The sequence below is a fragment of the Anthonomus grandis genome, chromosome 1, assembly GCF_022605725.1.
Source record: "Anthonomus grandis grandis chromosome 1, icAntGran1.3, whole genome shotgun sequence".
NCBI classification, from domain to species: Eukaryota; Metazoa; Arthropoda; class Insecta; order Coleoptera; family Curculionidae; genus Anthonomus; species Anthonomus grandis.
Window position 1 is genome coordinate 8894766 of NC_065546.1, and position 20027 is coordinate 8914792.

Below are 20027 nucleotides of genomic sequence, written 5' to 3' on the forward strand. Positions count from 1 at the left end.
CAATTGGCGCTCTCTTAAAAATTGACTAAATTGGAGTCTTGCAGGAAAGTCTTGAGGAAGAAGATTTTGAACTGGAGTGAAATGATACGGATACAGTTTTTCTTGGCGTATAATTTTTGACATCGAAGATTTCCTTACACCAGTGGCTGCCTCAATACGTCTTGTGCTGGTTTCAGGATTTTCGATAACACGAACCCAAATTTCATCTTCCATATCTGTTCCAATTATCCTTAGTCTTCCCGCATTTACGTTTTTTGACGAAATGAGCCCATTTCGCCTAATCTATCGTACAACGCTTTAAATGTTTGATGATTTGGCTGCCTTCTATCCGGATACAGATCTAAATAACGCTACGCTGCTCTTCGACTACGAAAATTTTCTTGAGCATATTATACACATACCATATCCCGCATCTGAGCATTAGAAAAATCATTGTGACGCGGCATTTTTACGCGAAAATAACACAACAAGAACACAAGCTTTAGCCAAATTAAAGACTTACTTATTAATCAAAGCCTACTTTGTAAAACTCCGATAATAATTTGTTCATACGCAACCTAATACAAAAATGCGTTTATTTCGAAAACAGTCTACTTTTTGGAGATCAAAGAAGTATACCTTTTTTGACTAGAATTAAATGCTGTTTTATTATTTTCACTCGCAAATGTGCGTACAGGTAGGTCAAAAAAGTTATGACCATTTTAATCACTCAATGTTGTTGTATGTGGCGCCATCTAGTGGTAATGTCAAAATAGATATCATATTCGTGTTCCTCATCCCAAATAATAAGAGTACGCCAAATTTTAGGTTAATCTGTCCAGTGGATTCCAAAATATTTTAATAAATGTTTGGTAAAAAATTAGTTTTAACACCCTGTAGAACGAAAACCAATAACATTTTGCTAAGCGATATTGAGCTCAAACGGTTTATTTTCATGTTAGGTATCCTACATTAACCTATGTCCAATTAATTACGGGACACCCTGTATAGATTGTCTAGAACAAGTTCATCAAAAAACTTAATAATTCTGGTACAAGAAGGCAAAACAAAAAATGTTGTTTACAAAGAAGTTCTTCAGTAGAACTTTTCATTTATTTTCAAATTGCACGCGAGCAACGCCGCGGACATTCAGCTAGTATTATATTTTTTTGTTTTTTATAGCTTGAAACGTCGATGTAAATAAAAGTAAAACGCACAAAACCAGGCTTTGGGTTTTATTTTCTACTGACCTTTACTCAATTAACTCCACCTCAATAGGAAAATACATTTATATTTGAATATCCTCAGAATCCATTCCATATTGGTAACTAACTAACCATGAACGTATTAACGACAGATAATAAGAATTCAAGTAAAGATAGTAAACTGTATGTTGCAAACCTTTATGTTTAAAGGAAATTATGTATTATACAAAGGCCGTAGACCAATTAAATTATTAGGCCCTTCTCTGGTAAACTTAGTACTTTTTTAAATTTCAACTTTTAACCGGAATATTACTTATATGACAATTCAATGATGTAAATGTTTTATATTTTGTATATTTTAGGATATGGCTATATCTTATATAGGGTGTCCCAAAAGTAGACGTCCAAACGAAAGGAGGCGATAGAGGAGGTCAGTAGCAATAAAAAAAACCCCATATACTATTATTCGATTGTTGATAGTTTAAAAGTTACTACCGTTTTTCTGTTTTTTATAAAAATAGTGTCATGAATTCTGTAAAGAACTCATAGAAAGAATATCCTCACGCATTTGCGTGGTATTTGTTATGAATGTTGCCTTAAATAGAGTACTTTTTCATAAGTAATAATTGCATGCAAAACAATTGCTTCTCTTACTACTTAGAAAATGATATTTTCCCAATGTGTTTAAGTTTTACATACACATTTTTGCGTTTGAATTGATGCTGCTACAAAGCACGTGTTCGACCAAAAATAAACAGCTATCAGAAAAAGTTGCTTTATTTATGCAGATTCTTTACGTTCAAATATTTATTATAAGAAAACTAAACATTCTTTTTCAAATAATTTTTAAGATCAACATACCGTTTCCCTGTCGCGAATGTAGTTAGTTTCTTTCTGGTTTTTCAACAAATTAGGATTTATTTCTTATACTTAGACTGTTCGCTGTTTCTATTTTCGGAGTTTTTCGTGTTTTAACTCCTTTGCTACTATTACAAGTAAACCTTCACAAATGGCTTATAGTTCCCACGAATATGCAGAAATGCACTATGTTAATGGGCTTTGTGATGGAAATGCTCGAGCTGCTGCCCGAGAATATGAAAGACGCTTTCCCGGTCGAAATCGCTATCCTGACCATAGAGTTTTCATAAATGTGCATCAGAGTTACTTGGATGGCATCATTCCTGGTCAGCCACGGAGAGTAGGAAGACCTAGAAATGATAACGATGAAGATGATATTGTGGAATTTGCAACATAGAATCCAACAACAAGTGTTCGTCGCATAGCAAGACGTTCGGGACCCAAATCCACAGTTCATCGAGTCTTACAAATAAATCTGTTATATCCTTATCATATGCAACATGTTCAAGCACTTCTGCCCACTGATTATGAAAAAAGGATTCAGTTTTGTCGGGAAATGCTGCAGCGTAATAGAGAAGACTCTAATTAAACATTTTGTGGAGTGACGAAAGCAGTTTTAAAAGAACAGGGATATTTAATATACACAATTTGCATTATTGGGACTATGTTAATTCTAATATAGTGAGAAATGATCGTTTTCAGCATCAGTTTTCAGTCAATCTATGGGCAGGGATCATTGAAGGCAAATTAATTGGACCATTCGAGCTACCAGGAAGACTTAACGGCGAAAATTATTTACATTTCTTGCAACATAACTTGAACGATTTACTTGAAGACGTATCTGTAGCAACACGGCGAGACATGTGGCTGCAACACGACGGAGCTCCTGCTCACTCTGCCCGAATCGTAAAGCAACATCTTGATACTACTTTTAATGATCGATGGATTGGAAGGGAAGGAACCATCCAAAGGCCGCCGCGTTCGCCTGACCTGAACCCCTTAGACTTTTTTTTATGGGGATATTTCAAAGAACTTGTTTTTATTAATGAAAGCCAGACTGAAGTAGAACTGCGAAGAAAAATAAGACAAGCGGCCAACGTTATTACCAACAATGACAGAGCTTTTCGGCGCATAAAAAGTAATTTCATCCGCCGTTGCCGAATGTGTATTAGGGCAGGTGGTTCGCATTTTGAACATTTATTGTGATGTTTAATAACATAATTTTTTTCATTATTTAGAATTAGATTATTTAGTTTTACAATATTTTGATTTTTGTCCAAAAACGATTACTTTAATAAAAATGTCAATCAAAAAAGACTCGTATCACTTATTTGAAAGTATTTCACCATATGAGAATCTTCATTAAATAAGTAACTTTTCCTGATAATTTTTAACTTTTTGTAGTAACTTTTTGTTTCTGTTTTGTTTCTGTTTTGTTAACTTTTTGTTTCTGCCAGGTTCACTTAAAAGGCAAACAATTTTTAAATAAAAATTAAACATATTGAGAACTTATTTTTTTCTTACTAGTGAAAAAAACAATTATGCATCCAAATCATATTTATGAAAGGGTGCACTCCTTAGGGTCACACTCGCACTAAATACTAAGTAAATAAATTATGATATTTTTGTAATAAATTTTGTGCATGATGCATGAAGCGATTTTTACAAAAATGAGAAAAATGGAAATAACTTTTAAACCATCAACAATCGGATAATAGTATATAGGGTTTTTTTGATTGCAAATGATCTCCTCTATCACCTCCTCTCGTTTGGACGTCTACTTTTTGGGACACCCTGTATATTTTTCATTTTATTGCAATTTGGTCTGAAGTGGATAATCATGTCAAAAATTGTTGACTTTCTACGAAAGGAGTGTGCTTTCAGTAGGAAAAACATATAAATATATGAATGTGGAAATTTAAAAACTTAAAAAGGAGCAAGACAACCTTTTTTTGTTTTTTTTCATCTTCTTAGTTCTGTGTTAGTTCCAATATTTAATTTCTATCTTTCATCCATCACAGGCCTGAAACAGGATTATTATACTACCAACAGCCAAAAACCCTAGTTATATATTTTAACCCAACCCAAAATATATTTTTTAAAGTTTTACACTCTATAGCTTGAAAACATTAAAAATATATTTTCATACTCATATTTATAGCAAATGTGCAAAAATCACTTAAAGAATCACCTCTTGTATATAATATTTCGTGCTTATGTTAATAAATAAAATACTGTATGTGTGTAAGATATTCAAAAAAATTTAGATTTATTCTGATTACAAAATGTACCAGAAAAATAAGATTTTAGCTAATTTATATTCAGTACGTAACTTAAGCTAGTTTTAATTTTTCAGACTTGAAACTTCAAATAACTTTAATTTTTCACTTAAAAAAGTAAATAAAATAGACATAAATGTAATAAATTAATAAATGCGTTAAACAATCGAATTCACCTGTGGGTCACCAAATACCCGCTTCAATCACCGCTCATGCCACAGTGACATCCTGACACAGTTATCAAAAAAAAAACATTTTTTGGCCTGTTAATCAAAATTTTGGTGCAATTTTCCAACAAAAAAAACATAATTTCTAAATTTCAGGCCACACATCACTTCCACCGGCCGAAATGTGTACTCCGCACCCAGAAAAAGTATGCGAGGGCGTGTGTCCGCTTTGCCCCATTTCCTTCTTAAATAACCTGGACGTGTGCGATCTAGAGAATTACAAACATCCACCGTTTATGTGGACCTTATGGTATTTGTGCTTAGCTGGAAAGGCAATTTACGATAAGGTGAAGGAACTAATCAATGGTGAGGGTGGCGATAGTGACGGCGGCGGCAACGATGGAGGAAACCAGAAAGAGGACAAAGAAGAACCGCCTCCAGAGGAGTCGGCGCCTGAAGAGGAAGCCCCTCCTGAAGAAGAAGAAGAAGAAGGTTAAGCGGAACAAATTTGAAATTTAGTGTATCTAAATGTATTAAGTGTATGAAAGTTACAATAAAACAAGATCTTTCATTCCTTCTTTGATTTAGGGTCATCTTATACGAGTGATAATATCTCATATTAAACTTTTTTAAGGAAGGCACAGCTCATATTCAAGAATGAACAAAGATCCGATATGGATCATTTATGGTTTATATTCAATATTGAAACCCTCGTTAAAGAAAACTTACCTGCCTTAAGCCAAAATTACTCTAGTTAGGTCAATTTTTAAACAAGGAGCTTTTTTTAATAAATAATTTACCTACCGATCGGACCCTAGTTTGACACATATTATTACAAAATGAAATTGACTCTTTTTAAGATATGGGAGTATATAATCTCTATCAAAGATAAGTTACAATTGTAAAGCGATATAAGGTTTTTTTAATGAAGTTCTATAATTAAAAGCCTTAGAAATTTCACCAATCGCCAAAGTGCACTTTTTCTTTTCCTTAGCCAAGACCTCAATATGAATTACTTGGCGGCTTGAGTTTGCAAATATAAGGAAATTACTTAGAATATTGAAAAGCTAGAATTTGCATTGCTCATGATGGAAAAAAAAATGATCAGAAAGAATTATTTAAATACCAAAACAATAATTATTTGTGTAACAAGTGTATAAAATTTTGTATAAGTTTATAAATGGGAAATTCCCATGAATAAAAAAAGAGGATTTTACACACGTGTAACAAAAAAAAAATACCAAATTACGCCCTAGTCCGTAAAAAATGTCAAATAAACGTCAAATACTTTTGGACTAGCCTTTTACGCACGGTAGTAGGAAAAATTATTTATTATTTATATACCACAAATTTAATTACTGCTTCAATATAGACGTAAAATATAAAACCAAAATCTAAATTAATCTGACCAAAATAAGATTTTTTTACAATTTTTTTAATAGTAGAAGGCTCGTTTCAATAAATCTATCATATCTTTTTTGATAGTTAATACAAATCCAAATAATGTATCAAATGAGATTTCATAATCTCATAAAAATATTTTTGGCTTTTTTTACTTTTAGCGTTAATAGTAGTAATAGTATTTCAGAAAGACATCGTAGTTATGAAAATCAACATTTTAGGCCCTAATAGTTATGAAAGAGTTAAAAATCTTTTAATTACTTACCCTAAAAGATCAGATAAAGATAGCGGCTGTTCCGGTACTTCGGTTTCGGGAGATTCACCTCCTTCTTCCGGAGTAGTTTCACCTTCGCCTTCTGCAGAAGAGGGTTGACTTCCAGTTGGAGACTCATGCGGTGCCATTTTATATCTATACGTGCATTATTAAGCAATCAATAGCCGTCTTTTTATTCATAAAATTACTTACTGTCCGTCCTCTTCTTTCTTTATATCTACTCCGAACGCCTGCATTTGCATATTAGGATCATCCGGTGCGGGTAAAGGAGGCAACATTCGTAGATGCCGAACTTTTTCTTCTTCCTTGGTTTCGATTATTGGTTCCTCCACCACGGGTCCTCGCATCAAAGACATTAAAATTCCAAGGAAATATTTGATTACCACGGCCATACCAAATCCGGAGTAGTAGAAAGTGTAGAAGATTAATTTGAAGAAGCCTATAGGAGAATTGTTAAGTTATTTGGTTCGGTTGGTTTTTTATTAAAAATCTTATTAAGATTTTAGAGTAAGGTAAAGAGCTTTCATTCTTTCTACTACTTATTTTTGAAAAACTTATGTTAAAAGTTGTCTGGAAATATAAATATAATCAGCTACTACTTACCTACAAAAAGTTCTGGAATGGTCATTTGTTGCATTTCATTAAATTTATGCTTAATATTTGAAGGACTGATTGCAGATAAACCATAATGTATTCCATCTTTGACGGTTTGGTATGCTCGTCGAATTGGATCTTTCCCTCCTCTGTGAATTATTTACAATATATATATTATTTTAATACAATATATATTTCAATAAAAAATAACATAATAAAATATTAATAATAATTTACAATGTACTCCTCGAAGAATGTAGAAGAAATATCATTCGCGTATAAATAAAAAAAATATATATTACTAGTTGTTGCTTAAAACTGCAAATTACGAAACAATTAGCTAAATTTAGATACTTTGATACACAAGTAAGTATACATGTTTATTGGGCTGCTTTTCTCGAATTACATTAATATTTTATACAGGGTGTCCCGGAAAATGTGGTAAATCTCTCGGATTCAGATAGAAAATAAAAAGAATATATGAAACTTTCCTATAAAAACATTTCCTATAGGCCCAACCTACGAAGATACGACCCCTTAAAGACGCCGCTGGAAATCGGTTTTTCTTGAATAACTTTTAAAGTAATTAGTATAATTTAATAAAAATTTTACGTGATTAACAGTACTAAGGACCTCTGAAAACGGAGACCTTAAAACACATTTACCTTGTTTATTTTACCAAGGGCGTACTAGGTTGTACAGTATAATGCTTAAATTTTTAACACCCTATATGATAAAGACTCTGAAATAATAAATGTGGATACACTCTTGTCCATTATCGATAACTGAACCGCTTTGGAGAAAAAAAATTATTAAGGAATCACTGTTTTAGTTTAAAAAAGAAACATGATGTGTTCTATGTGTACAGGATGTCCCAAATTCGACGGTGACCATTGGGATCTCGGAAACCATAAGAGTTACGGGGTTGGTTAAATGGAGGCAAAGTTGCGCAATTTGGAGCTTAATAAAATGACGTTTAAAATTTTTTTAAATTCCGAATGCTTCCGGAGATATCAAAAAAAAAAACGAAATTTGTCAAAATCGTTTTTACCTTCTACCGACTTTATTTAAAGTATTTAAAGAGATATCAGAAAACTAAAAACAGTTTTTCATTGCCAGTTTTTATGCTTTACAACATGACGCAAAAAAAATCATCCGACGTTTCGTTTTTTTTCGATCATCATCAACTTTATTGTTTCTTATGGGCGCCATATTGGATTTTCTCATTTTTAAAAAGTATTTTTAATTGCCTTTATAATGAGGTATCGCACTTGCATGTCCGATTACTCCTTCTAGTACTTCCCATAAGAACTCACATGAGTGCAAGAGAGAAAGATATATCAGTGGGATTTCCAAATAAATTGATTTTATATAAACTGAAACTATAAGATACTCTATATTTGATATAGTTTTTTTTAAACCAATTCAATGAAATGACATGTAGGATATAAAAAGTGGCAATAAAAAACTGTTTTTAGTATTCCGATGTCTCTTTAAATAAAGTCGGTAGAAGATAAAAACGATTTTGACAATTTTCGATTTTTTTCGAATAACTCCGGAATTATCCGGAATTTTAAAGTTTTTTAAACGTCATTTTATTAAGCTCCAAATTGCGCAACTTTGCCTTCATTCAACCGACCCTGTAACTCACCGCGGTTTCCGAGATTCTAATGGTCACTCTCGAGTTTGGGACACCCTGTACACAATGAAAACATGAATTTTTTTAGCGTTGTGGCAGTTATTCAAATAACAGAGAAGTTCCATTTTAAATTGTTTAATCTCAAAAAGTACATGATTATAAATGCAGTGTGGTTCTTAGAAGGGCACCTTAACGAAACTGTTAAAAAAATGTAAATCTATGCTTGGAACGAAAAAACAACCTGAAAGAAGAATGTAATAAATAAAGAAGCCTATAATTCGACACAATTTATATAAAATTTCATAAGCGGGTTCAACTTGGGCTCCGTGACGTCTGACACACTTTCGGGTACGACGAATCGTAAACTGCTGTACTCACCATAACAACCCTGGATTGTTCCCTATTACATCACAATAAATCCTGATTCTTTGTAAAAGTTCTTCCCGAGTATCAACAGAAGTTGAATACACCAAGGTTATGAGGTGACCCCATAGGTAAAAATATAATGGCATTAGATCGGGAGACCGAGGAGGCCAGGCAATGTATCCTCCTTTACCTATCCAACGGTTTGAAAAAAATGATTTTTCACTCAGGTGGTTCCTTACAGCAACGCTGAAATGAGGTAGAGCTCCACCATGCATAAAATACACGTATCGGCGGATCGCAAATGCTCTATTAAATCCAGAAGATTATTCTAAACGAACTCCAAATAAATTTCTTCATTCAATCGTAGCGGTAATACCAATGGTTCAATCAAAAATTGCCAATGATTCCTGCCTAGATATTAATTCATTGGAACTGATGTTGATGATGAGAAACAACAGCGGCCTGAGGATTTTCATCAGTCCATACATTCGAGTTATGTAAATTCACAGGCCCATTTTTGCTTACAAACCCTGCTTCAGCGGTAAAAAAAATAATGCTAATGGATTAGTTCGCTGCTTATCTAATAGCCAGTTCTTTTTACTTAAAATAAAACAGTGATTCTTTTTTTTTTTCAAAACGGTTCATTTTATCGATAATGAACAAGATTTTTGCCTGATAATGTACTATCGTGCCGAAAACAAACTGGGACAGCAAAATCTCCTAAATCTCTTGGTCTATTAGAATAATATATTTTGATGTTGTCAAAGTTAATTTAATTTTGTAACTGCCGCGTCAACAAAATCGTTCTTTCAAAATGCCTGCATTATCTCCTCAACAAAAAGCGATAATATACACTCGTCTAATGGATGGAGTTAGTATAAGAATCGCAGAAGAATTGGGCATTAGTAAAAATATCGTTTCCTTAGCTAAGGCAAAATTGCAGAATATGGAGCTATTTTAAGAATCCAGGTTCTGGTCGACCAAAAATTTCAAACGACATTCAAGATAGAGAGTTAGTTGGCTTTTTTAGAAACAATCCGTTTGAAACAGCAATAAAGGCGAAAGAAGACACGCATTTTCTTGGTTCTGCTAATACAGCTCGTATTAGGATAAGAAATTCGGAAATTAAAAGTTGCTGTGCAACAAATAAAATGTTTTTGATTGAAGCAAACAAACAGAGAAGATTAGGGGTCCGGAAAAGTTAAAGGGACGTCTAAAACCGATTTTTTTTTGCAAATTACACATAGAAAGTTAAGTCTGGTCAAAATATTGATAAAAAAGTGAGGATGATTGGAAAAAATACAAAACATTGGAAATTATGAAGGTTTTTAAATACGTAATTATTGCCGACTTGCACTATGTTTTTTAGCTCTTGATTTTGCTATAATTAAAAAATATATATATTGGGGCAATTTTGGAACTTTTTTAAAGCTATTATTGTAAATTTATAGCATTTTTTATCGCTTTGTACCCCTTTTAATTACATATTTTGTAATTTACACACAAGAAAAATAAAACAAGAACCTTATTGACACAAATGGCAGTGGCTTCAGTATGTCCCCAGTAGTATTTTTCGGTTTTGTCTGGAACACTTTTTAGTTAGATGGGTTGGTTGTGGACTCAATTTTAGATAATAAAGGCATAATATAGTTAGATTTTACATTATATGAACAGGTGTTAAAAAATAGGCATTATTTATTTAAATTATTTGATATTTTATGTAATTTAATATATAAGTATAAATTAAAAAAAAAATAATTTAAGATATTTAATTATTAATAGGTAAATAATAACGATGAGGTTTAATGTACATTAACTTATAGTCAAAACAGTAAATATCTTTAAATTCATTATAGGGATTAGGAATAGGAGTAAGACATAGGAATTATAGGCCTATAATTCCCTTTCTAAATCTCCCATTTTCTAAGTATTATCCCATTCTCTAAGAAGGGGCTTAAACGACTACCTAACCCACTATTTAGCGCCAACCACACAGTCCCATGTGCGCACACGGAGCTGTCGCCCCATGTGCGTCCGCCCCGTGTGCATATTTTATGATTATATAAATAAACAAATACTTACCTATAATGAGACAGGACAGAAAATTACGATAATCGTACTAATACAGTAGCCACTCGTAAGTGACATTTGATAGTCTTTTTTATTTATAAATATATCCGTAATTACATATTTGATATTCCTGATTTGCGTGTGGAAATTTGTGTTTATGACCTAAAGAAGTGATGTAAATCCTTCTAAGTTACAGAATTTTGTTACTTAAGGCTTTAAATTTAAATTAATAGCATATATAATGGTCAACGTGATGCCTAGTCGCAAATAGAGTGTAGTTAAGCCGGGTGTAATTGTGAATTATACGTAAGTAGAAAATCCTTTATAATTTTTAAAATTTTGCATTTTTTTACTTCTGCCTCACTTTTTTATCAATAAAATGTTCAAACTCAACATTCTATGAAAAATTTTCAAAAAAAAATTGATTTTTAGACGTCCCTTTAACTTTATCGGAGCCAAGATTAGAATTTGCCCATCAATATGCACACCAAAACAACATATGGGAAACGGTAATATTTTCGGATGAACAAACTTTCAGTTGTGCAATAATGGTTTACAGACCTTCTAATACCAGATATGATGAAAGATATACACATAAGACTAATCAAGGTGGACGTTTTAGTATAAACGTTTGGGCCGGTATTAGTTTTAGAGGACCAGGCGTTTGTCAAATAGTGCAGGGAAGGCTTAATGCGTTAGGATATTGCAATATCCTGAACAATGTTATGATGCCATCGGTTGGTGTAGTCTATGGGCAAGATTTTATCTTCCAACATGATCATGCTCCTATACATACAGCCCGTATAGTTCAAAACTATCTAGATGAAAGAAGAATTCAAGTTTTCCCGTGGCCATCAAAAAGCCCTGATATCAACCCAATAGGAAACGTTTGGGATAAAATGGCAAAATATATGTATAAAGATAACTTTAGGCCTAGAAATGAATGAATGAATTACGCCTAAAAATAGATGACGCATGGGACAAATAACCGAAAAATATATCAGAAACTTAATTTTAAGTATGTCACGACGTTTGCAAGCTGTAATTGATAACGAGGGTGCGCTTACTAAGTATTAATAATTTTTTATTCCATATTATCAAAAAAGATATTAGTTAGTTTTGGTTTATTTATAAAATGTGTTCCAAATAAAAATAAATATCGAAAAATATTTTGTATTAATATTATTATTTAAATATGTAATTATTAAAACTCCAAAAATTCATAATGCGTAAATATGCATACCATACCCAAGGAATGCGATTTACTATAATAGACTAGGAGACAATTCCCTACCTAAATTTTAGGTCCCAGTTTTTTTCGGCACGATGGTACATCTTAGTCCGCCCCTGATAAAATAAAGAAGGTTAATGTGTTTGAAGGACTCCTTTTTAAAAGGTCCTTAGTAGTGGTGATCACGTAAAATTTTTATTAAATTGTACCTAATAAGTACTCCAAAAGATATTCAAGAAAAACTGATTTCCAGGGGCGTCTTTAAGAAGCCGTATCTTCATAGGGAGAGCCTATAAATTTTTTTTTTATAGCAGAGTTCAATATTATTTTTTTTTATTTTCTACCTGAGTCCGGGATATTTTTCCACATTTTCCGGGACTCCCTGTATTATAAATTTATACAAATAAATAAATATATACAGGGTGTGCCGACAAGGTGTACGGCTAAGATAGCGCCTTAACTGTACGAGGTAGAGCAAACAGTTCTACAGCAAAGTTGTAGGGTTGACAAAAACCTACGAACTAAAAATATTTTTATGTATACTGGGTGTGTCACAAAAAAGTTACTATAAAATATGATTTTTTTTAAATGGTACGCCCTGTATATTATGGTACTAAAATGTGTGGCAAAAAGAGTACTTTACCTTGGTATAACGTTTTTAAAATTTCCGTGCGGCGTTGCAACGTAAATAATTTTTTATGTTATTTTTTGCCTTTTAAAGGGTTCGTTTAAAAAATCATAATTAACTTAAAATTTATTCTGCGCCTATGAAATATGTACCACAGTTAGTCTAGGGTACCTCCTCTAGGCTGACTATGATAATTTGTGATTTTTTAATACAGGGTGTTTTTAAAGAACTTTCAAACTTGCTGAAATTTAATACGCAATATCTCAAAATTTTCAAATGGAACACCCTGTATATTTTTATCTAATTAAGTTTGTCCCTCAAATACCTTCATTTTTTATTTAATATGTCCTATAGCTAAACCAAGTACTTTTTGAGATATTTTAACTTTTCTGTAAAATACTATGCATAAAACGGGTATTCTTTAAGTTTTGATCAAGATTACTTAGAAACATTGGTTTAAACGTCAAATAATAATTGTCAGATTATTAGACTTATCACAGCAGTAGACAAGATCAATGTTTTTTTTTTCAAAAACCATTTTAGAAATTATTATCAGTGAGTTAGTTAATCGATTTTTAATTTTTATTGTTCATTTTGTAATCAATATGAATTTTCCTCGTAAGAAATTTGTTGATATGATATATGCCCCTGGAGTTGCTGAAAGAAATAGCCTTTTGGCATCTAGAATTTATGCGCAACTTTTTCCTGAAAGGAGACAAGTGCAAGCACAAGTGTTTCAGAAATAAATGAAAGACTTGAGAGAACAGGAAGTGTAATTTATGAAAAACATGAACGGGTGAAGAAAAATTCCGTCCTTACTATGTTCAATTGTAGCAGGAATTACTTCCGTAGGATTATGAAAGAAGAATCACTTTTTGTCAGTGGGCGCAAAATAAGATTCGTCAGCCTGAATTTTTTGTGCTTTTTTCGGATGAAGCTACATTCCATAATAATGGCAGTGTTAATAAACATAATTTTCATTATTACGACACCAGCAATCCATTCTTCACCCGAGAAATTCAACATAGATGGTCGCTTAATGTTTGGGCAGGAATAATAGGACATTACGTTATTGGACCGCACTTTTTTAATGGACATCTCACAGGTGAAATGCATTTAAACCTTTTACAAAACGATTTTAATGTCCTTCTACAAACGTTGCCTGACCATGTTCGCGATAGAATTTGGTTTCAGCATGACGGCGCTCCAGCTCATTACATAGCCATGCTGTTAGAAATTTTTTAAATGAGCATTTTGATGACCGGTATATAGGGAGAGGTGGGCCGGTTCCTTGGCCCGCAAGGTCCCCAGATTTGACCAAACTGGATTTTTTCTTGTGGTTGATATTTGAAGGAAAAAGTCTATCAAACAACTCCTACCACAAGTGAAAATATGAAAAATAAAATTCGGGAGATTTTTCAAACAGTCACGCCAATTATGTTGGAAAAGGTTAATGAATGACTCATTCTCAAAAAGGGTAAACGCTTGCGTACAAAAAAATTGAAAACAATTTATTCTAATTGTAATTGATCTTTAAAATTTAAAATTAGTGTAACGATGTACATTTATGCAAAAATACGTTAGTACCTACCTAGTATGTAATTTAATTTTGCTGTTTTATTTAGCAGTTTAGGTGAATAATTGTGTTGGTTAATTTTTCCAGTATGTAAAAATTATGTGTTTTTAAGTATGTAACAATAATAATAATAATTGTAGGAAAAGTAATAATTCTAATTCTTCAATAATTTTTTCTAAGCAATCTTGTTCAAAACTTAAAGAATACCCGTTTTATGCATAGTATTTTACAGAAAAGTTAAAATATCTCAAAAAGTACTTGGTTTAGCTATAGGACATATTAAATAAAAAATGAAGGTATTTGAGGGACAAACTTAATTAGATAAAAATATACAGGGTGTTCCATTTGAAAAATTTGAGATATTGCGTATTTAAATTAAGCAAGTTTGAAAGTTCTTTAAAAACACCCTGTATTAAAAAATTACAAATTATCATAGTCAGTCTAGAGGAGGTACCCTAGACTAACTGTGGTACAAGTTTCATAGGCGTAGAATAAATTTTAAGTTAATTATGATTTTTTAAACGAACCCTCTAAAAGGCAAAAAATAACATAAAAAAATTACGTTGCAACGCCGCACGGAAATTTTAAAAACCTCACATTTAAGTACCATATTATTATTGTATCATTGTGTATGTATCATTTAAAAAAAAATCATATTTTATAGTAACTTTTTTGTGACACACCCAGTATACATAAAAATATTTTTAGTATATTTTTTTAATATTATTATATATATTTATAAATTACATATCATTTTACAGTAGCTAAGATAGCTAATAAAATTACCACTAAATAAATTGTTAAAATTCATTTAGTAATATAAATTGAATAAAAGTTTTTATTTGCCTCTACTAAAAATAATTCGGCAACAAAAAGGTTCAGATCATTGTGGTATGTTTTCTTTTGACTAATTAAGTTTAATTAATCCGCTTTTAATTGTTTTTATATTATGCTGAATGAGAACATTTAAACATCGGAATAAATTCTCTATTACTCTTTAAAATCTTAAGGCAATACTGTTGTAATACTCTGCTTACACAATCACTAAAGGTTTAAACATGAAAATATCGAGAACCAACTTAATATTTTAATAACGTTTGAAGAATCATTTTAATGGTTTATAGCATACATACAAGAATATAAGGTGTCCACTTTAGTAAACTTTATGTTATGTTGAAATTTTATTTACATAGAATGTGGGTATAAGTGCATTATAAGTTTTCTTGTTTAGGTTTCAACTAACCACTGCCGCCGATTTTGCCCTTGGGATATATTTTAAAATTACTTTTTATTACAAAAAAAAATAATTCTTATCCCTGTTTTAACTTAGAGATGTATGAACTTTTAGTTGTTTTTTTTTTTCCTGTATTAGTTCACTTAAGAATCAAGAATCAACTGGTTACATTATGCTCTTATATTTTATACCATAGGTTTTGAACCTAAAATTTATGTGTTTAAATGCCCGTAATATATGGTATGGTGTGTAACATATTTCGTCGAGTAAAAGATAATTAGACAGACCCTCACAATCATTTAAGGAATGTGCGGAAGATTCCAACGTGCAGGATGCATATGGAACCGGAAGAAGAAGAATGCTCATTAAACTATAACTGCATGTTCTGTACATAGTTTCACTAAAGATTCAATTAAACCTGATATTAGGGCAAATAAAAATTTATTTATAATAATTTTGATCCGATATATACATTCTTCTTATATGTATTCTAAAATTTTAGATTTCAATTTACTACAATTAGGTATCTCTTGGGTTGGTTGTTGGCGTTTAGTTGAGTATCCTTAACTAGACAACGTCCTACCAGATATGAAATATACATACTTATTCAGTATTAGAAATTCTTATATTTATTAAGAATTTTAAATAGATTAGTACGAATTTTCAAAAATGTCCAAATGACTAACCTTTGCTCATCCTCATCCGTAATATAGCTATAAGTGGTGGCCCTAGTAGGTCCGCCACCCCCAGATTCCTCAACCGCCATCAGACCGCTCGCGTGTTGCATTTCAAAAATGGCATCCTCGCAGAAGTTAATAAATGCCTCCAATTTTTCTTTATCACCTCCTTCGGTTACTATGGAGTAGAAGAACGCCCTCTTTGACTCCTTAATTTGCGGTTTCTCCCACTGTTCGATGTTCGATTCTTTAATCTCGAAGTAAACTCGTTCGATACGTTTGCTGCCACCTAATAAAATCGTATATTATTATCTTTCCCGAATTAAAAAATCAAGTTGAATTACCCAGGATTTCGATACGTCCCAAGAACGGTTCAAAATAGTTCAAAACAGAACCGGCGGTTTCCAAAAATCTCGCCAATCGCGGTTCGTTAGGCATATGCTCAGAAAGGTTTGTTAATAAAACGGCCAAGTTAAAACCGATTTCTTTGGCAGGTTCGTGGAATCTGTCGATGAAACCCACATAGTCGATCTTACCGTCGTGATTTGTTTCGCAACATGCCAATAAAAATTCGATTTCCTCCCTATTAAAAGGTAAATTATTATTTTAGGCAATATTTAAAATATTAAATCCTTACGGTGTATAGCTTTTTTGTTGCTCCATTTTTTCTTTAAAGTCTTTTGGATACACCCAACCGTCACTATTAATATCAATTTCCAGGAAACTGGCCGAGGATGTCAAGTCTTTTAATTTTAAAAACATGTCAAAGTATTTAAGAATTAATTCTACGTTGGAAGCACTTTCCACTAGGGTGTCCACCATTTGTTTACCAATGGTACCATTTACAACATTACCTAAAAAAAACGCATAATTATACACATGTATGTATGTACTAGTATTTCCTCTATATCGCATTACCTTCAAGCATGGACAGCATCATAGTGATCATATCTTTCTGGAGATTAAGCAATTCTTTCAAAAGATCAACTTGACTCGAATGCTTAGATAGTTTATCTTGCATATGAGAGAAAAGAAACAGGAAACCCCCCACAGCATCCCACAACCTGGAAGAATAGAATTATACCCCCAATCATACATATAATTTTTAGATTTTACCTGGAATGTGCTAAAGCCTGCTGATTTAAGGTACAAGGACCCTGAATGACTTCAGTTAGAGTGTTGAAAACTTGGCTAGCTACTCCGATGGCTTTGAAAAAATTGGCTTTTCCAGCTGGGTCTATAAGTTCTTTACTTGAATAGTGCCAATAAAAGTCCATAATTGATTCTTGGAGACGCAGTAAGTAATCGACCGTACAGATAACTACGTTTACAGTCGTAGTATTACCGGCTTGGGTTCTCAGATAGTTTTGCCATTCTGAAAAAATCAGGAATTTAAAAGAAAAAATGAGTTTTGATTAGTGGTAAAATTGTTTTATGATTTTAATGTCACATCAAAAGTTCAGGCCCTAGGAATATTGTTTTTTGAAACACATATTTTTTAATATTTTCTGCTTAGGTACAGGGTCTTTCCCCATATATGGACCCCCCTCTACAGGAGTTAAGTCAAAACTAAAAAAAAAATATACAAAACCTTTGGGGTTTGATGACTTTTAATTTTTGAATCCAATGTCAATTTTTTTTTCTTTTAAAATTGTCAAATTTTAGCAGATGGTCAGCTTATTCTTATTTACCTTACTCTTTCTTATTTTCCTTACCCTGTATATGACTTCATAGTTAAAAAGCGAGGAATTTTCTGATTTCAAATATATATGGTTTAACTACTTTTAATTAAACCGTTTTGGAAATATCGGGCTTCAAACTTTAAAAAATAACGTAGAAAATTGAAGATCTCGGTAGACTGTCCATTGTTAGTTTGTGACGTTTATAAGAAAACACGATTCAGAAGACATTATTATTTTTGCCGTTTTATAAGATACATGAATTAAGTAGAAGCAATAAAACATTCAGATCTAATATTAAGCAATAATTACTTTTTTTGACAAAAATACATTATTTTAGTAATTGTTTAACTTTAAATTAAATCCAAATAATTATATTAATATAATTTGTGTAATCTTGTTCAGTTTTTTGTGTCGTATTAATTATAAATTAGCCATGATTTTGGTAAATATAATTTATAATAAAATTATTTGTTTCCTAGTATATCTCAAACAATAACAATGCACCAAGATCTTCAATATTCAATTTTTTTTTTAAGTTTGGGAGCCTATATTTCTAAATTAAAATTAGTTAAATTATATATATGTAAAATCAAAAAATTCCTCTCTTTTTAACTATGAAGTCATATACAGCGTTTTCCGTAAGAAAAAAATGACCATCTTTCAAAATTTAACATTTCTAAAAGAAAAATAATTTTTGACATTCGGTTCAAAAATTTTAAGTAAAACCCCAAAAGTTTTCTATACATTTTTTTTGTTTACTTTTCACCTAACTCCTATAGAGAGGGGGTCAATATATGAGGAAAGACCCTGTATGTTTAATTTAAATATTTTGGGATAGTTTAGGTTTTAGTTATCTAAATTTAATAACAAAATACGAATAATTTATTAATTTTTACTAGGTATTATATTATTATATTATATTATAGTATAATTTTAGTTTAAATTTCGAGTTCAGAGCTTTGGGCTCTAGCTCACCAAATTATTGAGGTCATATTTTATGATTTTTGCAATAAAAAATTAAATTGATACAAGAGACAATATTGAGATTGTATTGGGCATTTTGTTTCGTTACTCACACGAAAATATTCCTCTTTATTCTTTTTTTTTATTATATATAAGTAGTAATTTTATTATTTATATGTATGATCTTCAACCATTTTAGTTTTACTTCTATTTTATTTTTTTATTGGTTTCATTTTTTATGTCTTAATTTATTTAGTTATTTTTATTTTAATATTAAAACTGGGTGTGGATGGTTCAGTAGAGGAGCTACATCAAGGAAAATAAACGATTTACCATCAAAACATATCCAGTTATTAATAAAATGTTCAGTAAAAAAGAATTGAAAGGTAGACATTTTTAAAAAATATATTTTTTTTCATTTTCCTAATTATTTATAAATACAAATATTCCAATTTTTAAAGTTGAAGAAGTAGTCCATTCTTGCAGTGGAGTTAAAAGATCAATGGGTAACTAAAGAATTTGGGTCATTCTCCAATAAATTTAATTAAGAAATATTAATTCCAATTTTTGACGTGAAACATAGTTGAATTGGATCCAATTAATGAGAAAATATAGAATTCCGCGTTTTTGTGAACATCGACCTTGACAAAATATTTGCTATTACCAAAATGCAAGACAATTAAACTTGCGCAGTAAAAATGAAACCATTTTATAAGGAATTGCCTTTGAATTGACTAATTTTAAATTAATAAAAGCCTGGATATCCAAATTATAACATGGATAATTTCTGTACAGGGTCGAGCGGAATGCACCAAACTATAAGTCAGTATTGAATACGTGAATATAATTTTAAAAAACTCGTATGTTCTTATCAGATTCTCTTGTTTTTAAATTATAGCGTAACTAAACAGTTTACCGCTTCTTTTAGAATTACAATTTATAATGTGCAAATATGGTTTTTGTTTACGGCTTTTGTTATGGGAATCCTATAGCTGCTGTTCAAGAATACCGTCGACAATTTCTACACCGAAGAAATACGAATAAAAACGTACTTATGAGAGTTTTTAAAATACTTTGTGATACCGGAACTTTGTCCAGTACTAACACTACATCTAAACAAACCATTCAACAAGGTTTAGAAGAAGAAAGTATTCTGAATTTAGTAGATAATGCCACGACCAGCACGCTTCATGAGCAAGGCCTA

At 31.5% G+C, this 20027-nt stretch overlaps 1 protein-coding gene across 1 annotated transcript in view; it reads right to left on the reverse strand.

Annotated features, from left to right (window-relative positions):
* Window positions 1-20027, reverse strand: part of LOC126741622 (ryanodine receptor) — a 249779-nt gene that overhangs the window by 22962 nt on the left and 206790 nt on the right. Inside the window, exons 57-64 of the mRNA XM_050448136.1 lie at window positions 17295-17553; window positions 17097-17242; window positions 16816-17032; window positions 16523-16761; window positions 16188-16467; window positions 6767-6906; window positions 6356-6602; window positions 6155-6298 (exon numbers count right to left, since the gene is read on the reverse strand). Coding sequence (XP_050304093.1) covers window positions 6155-6298; window positions 6356-6602; window positions 6767-6906; window positions 16188-16467; window positions 16523-16761; window positions 16816-17032; window positions 17097-17242; window positions 17295-17553 — 1672 coding nt within the window. The remainder of the gene's footprint in view (window positions 1-6154; window positions 6299-6355; window positions 6603-6766; window positions 6907-16187; window positions 16468-16522; window positions 16762-16815; window positions 17033-17096; window positions 17243-17294; window positions 17554-20027) is intronic.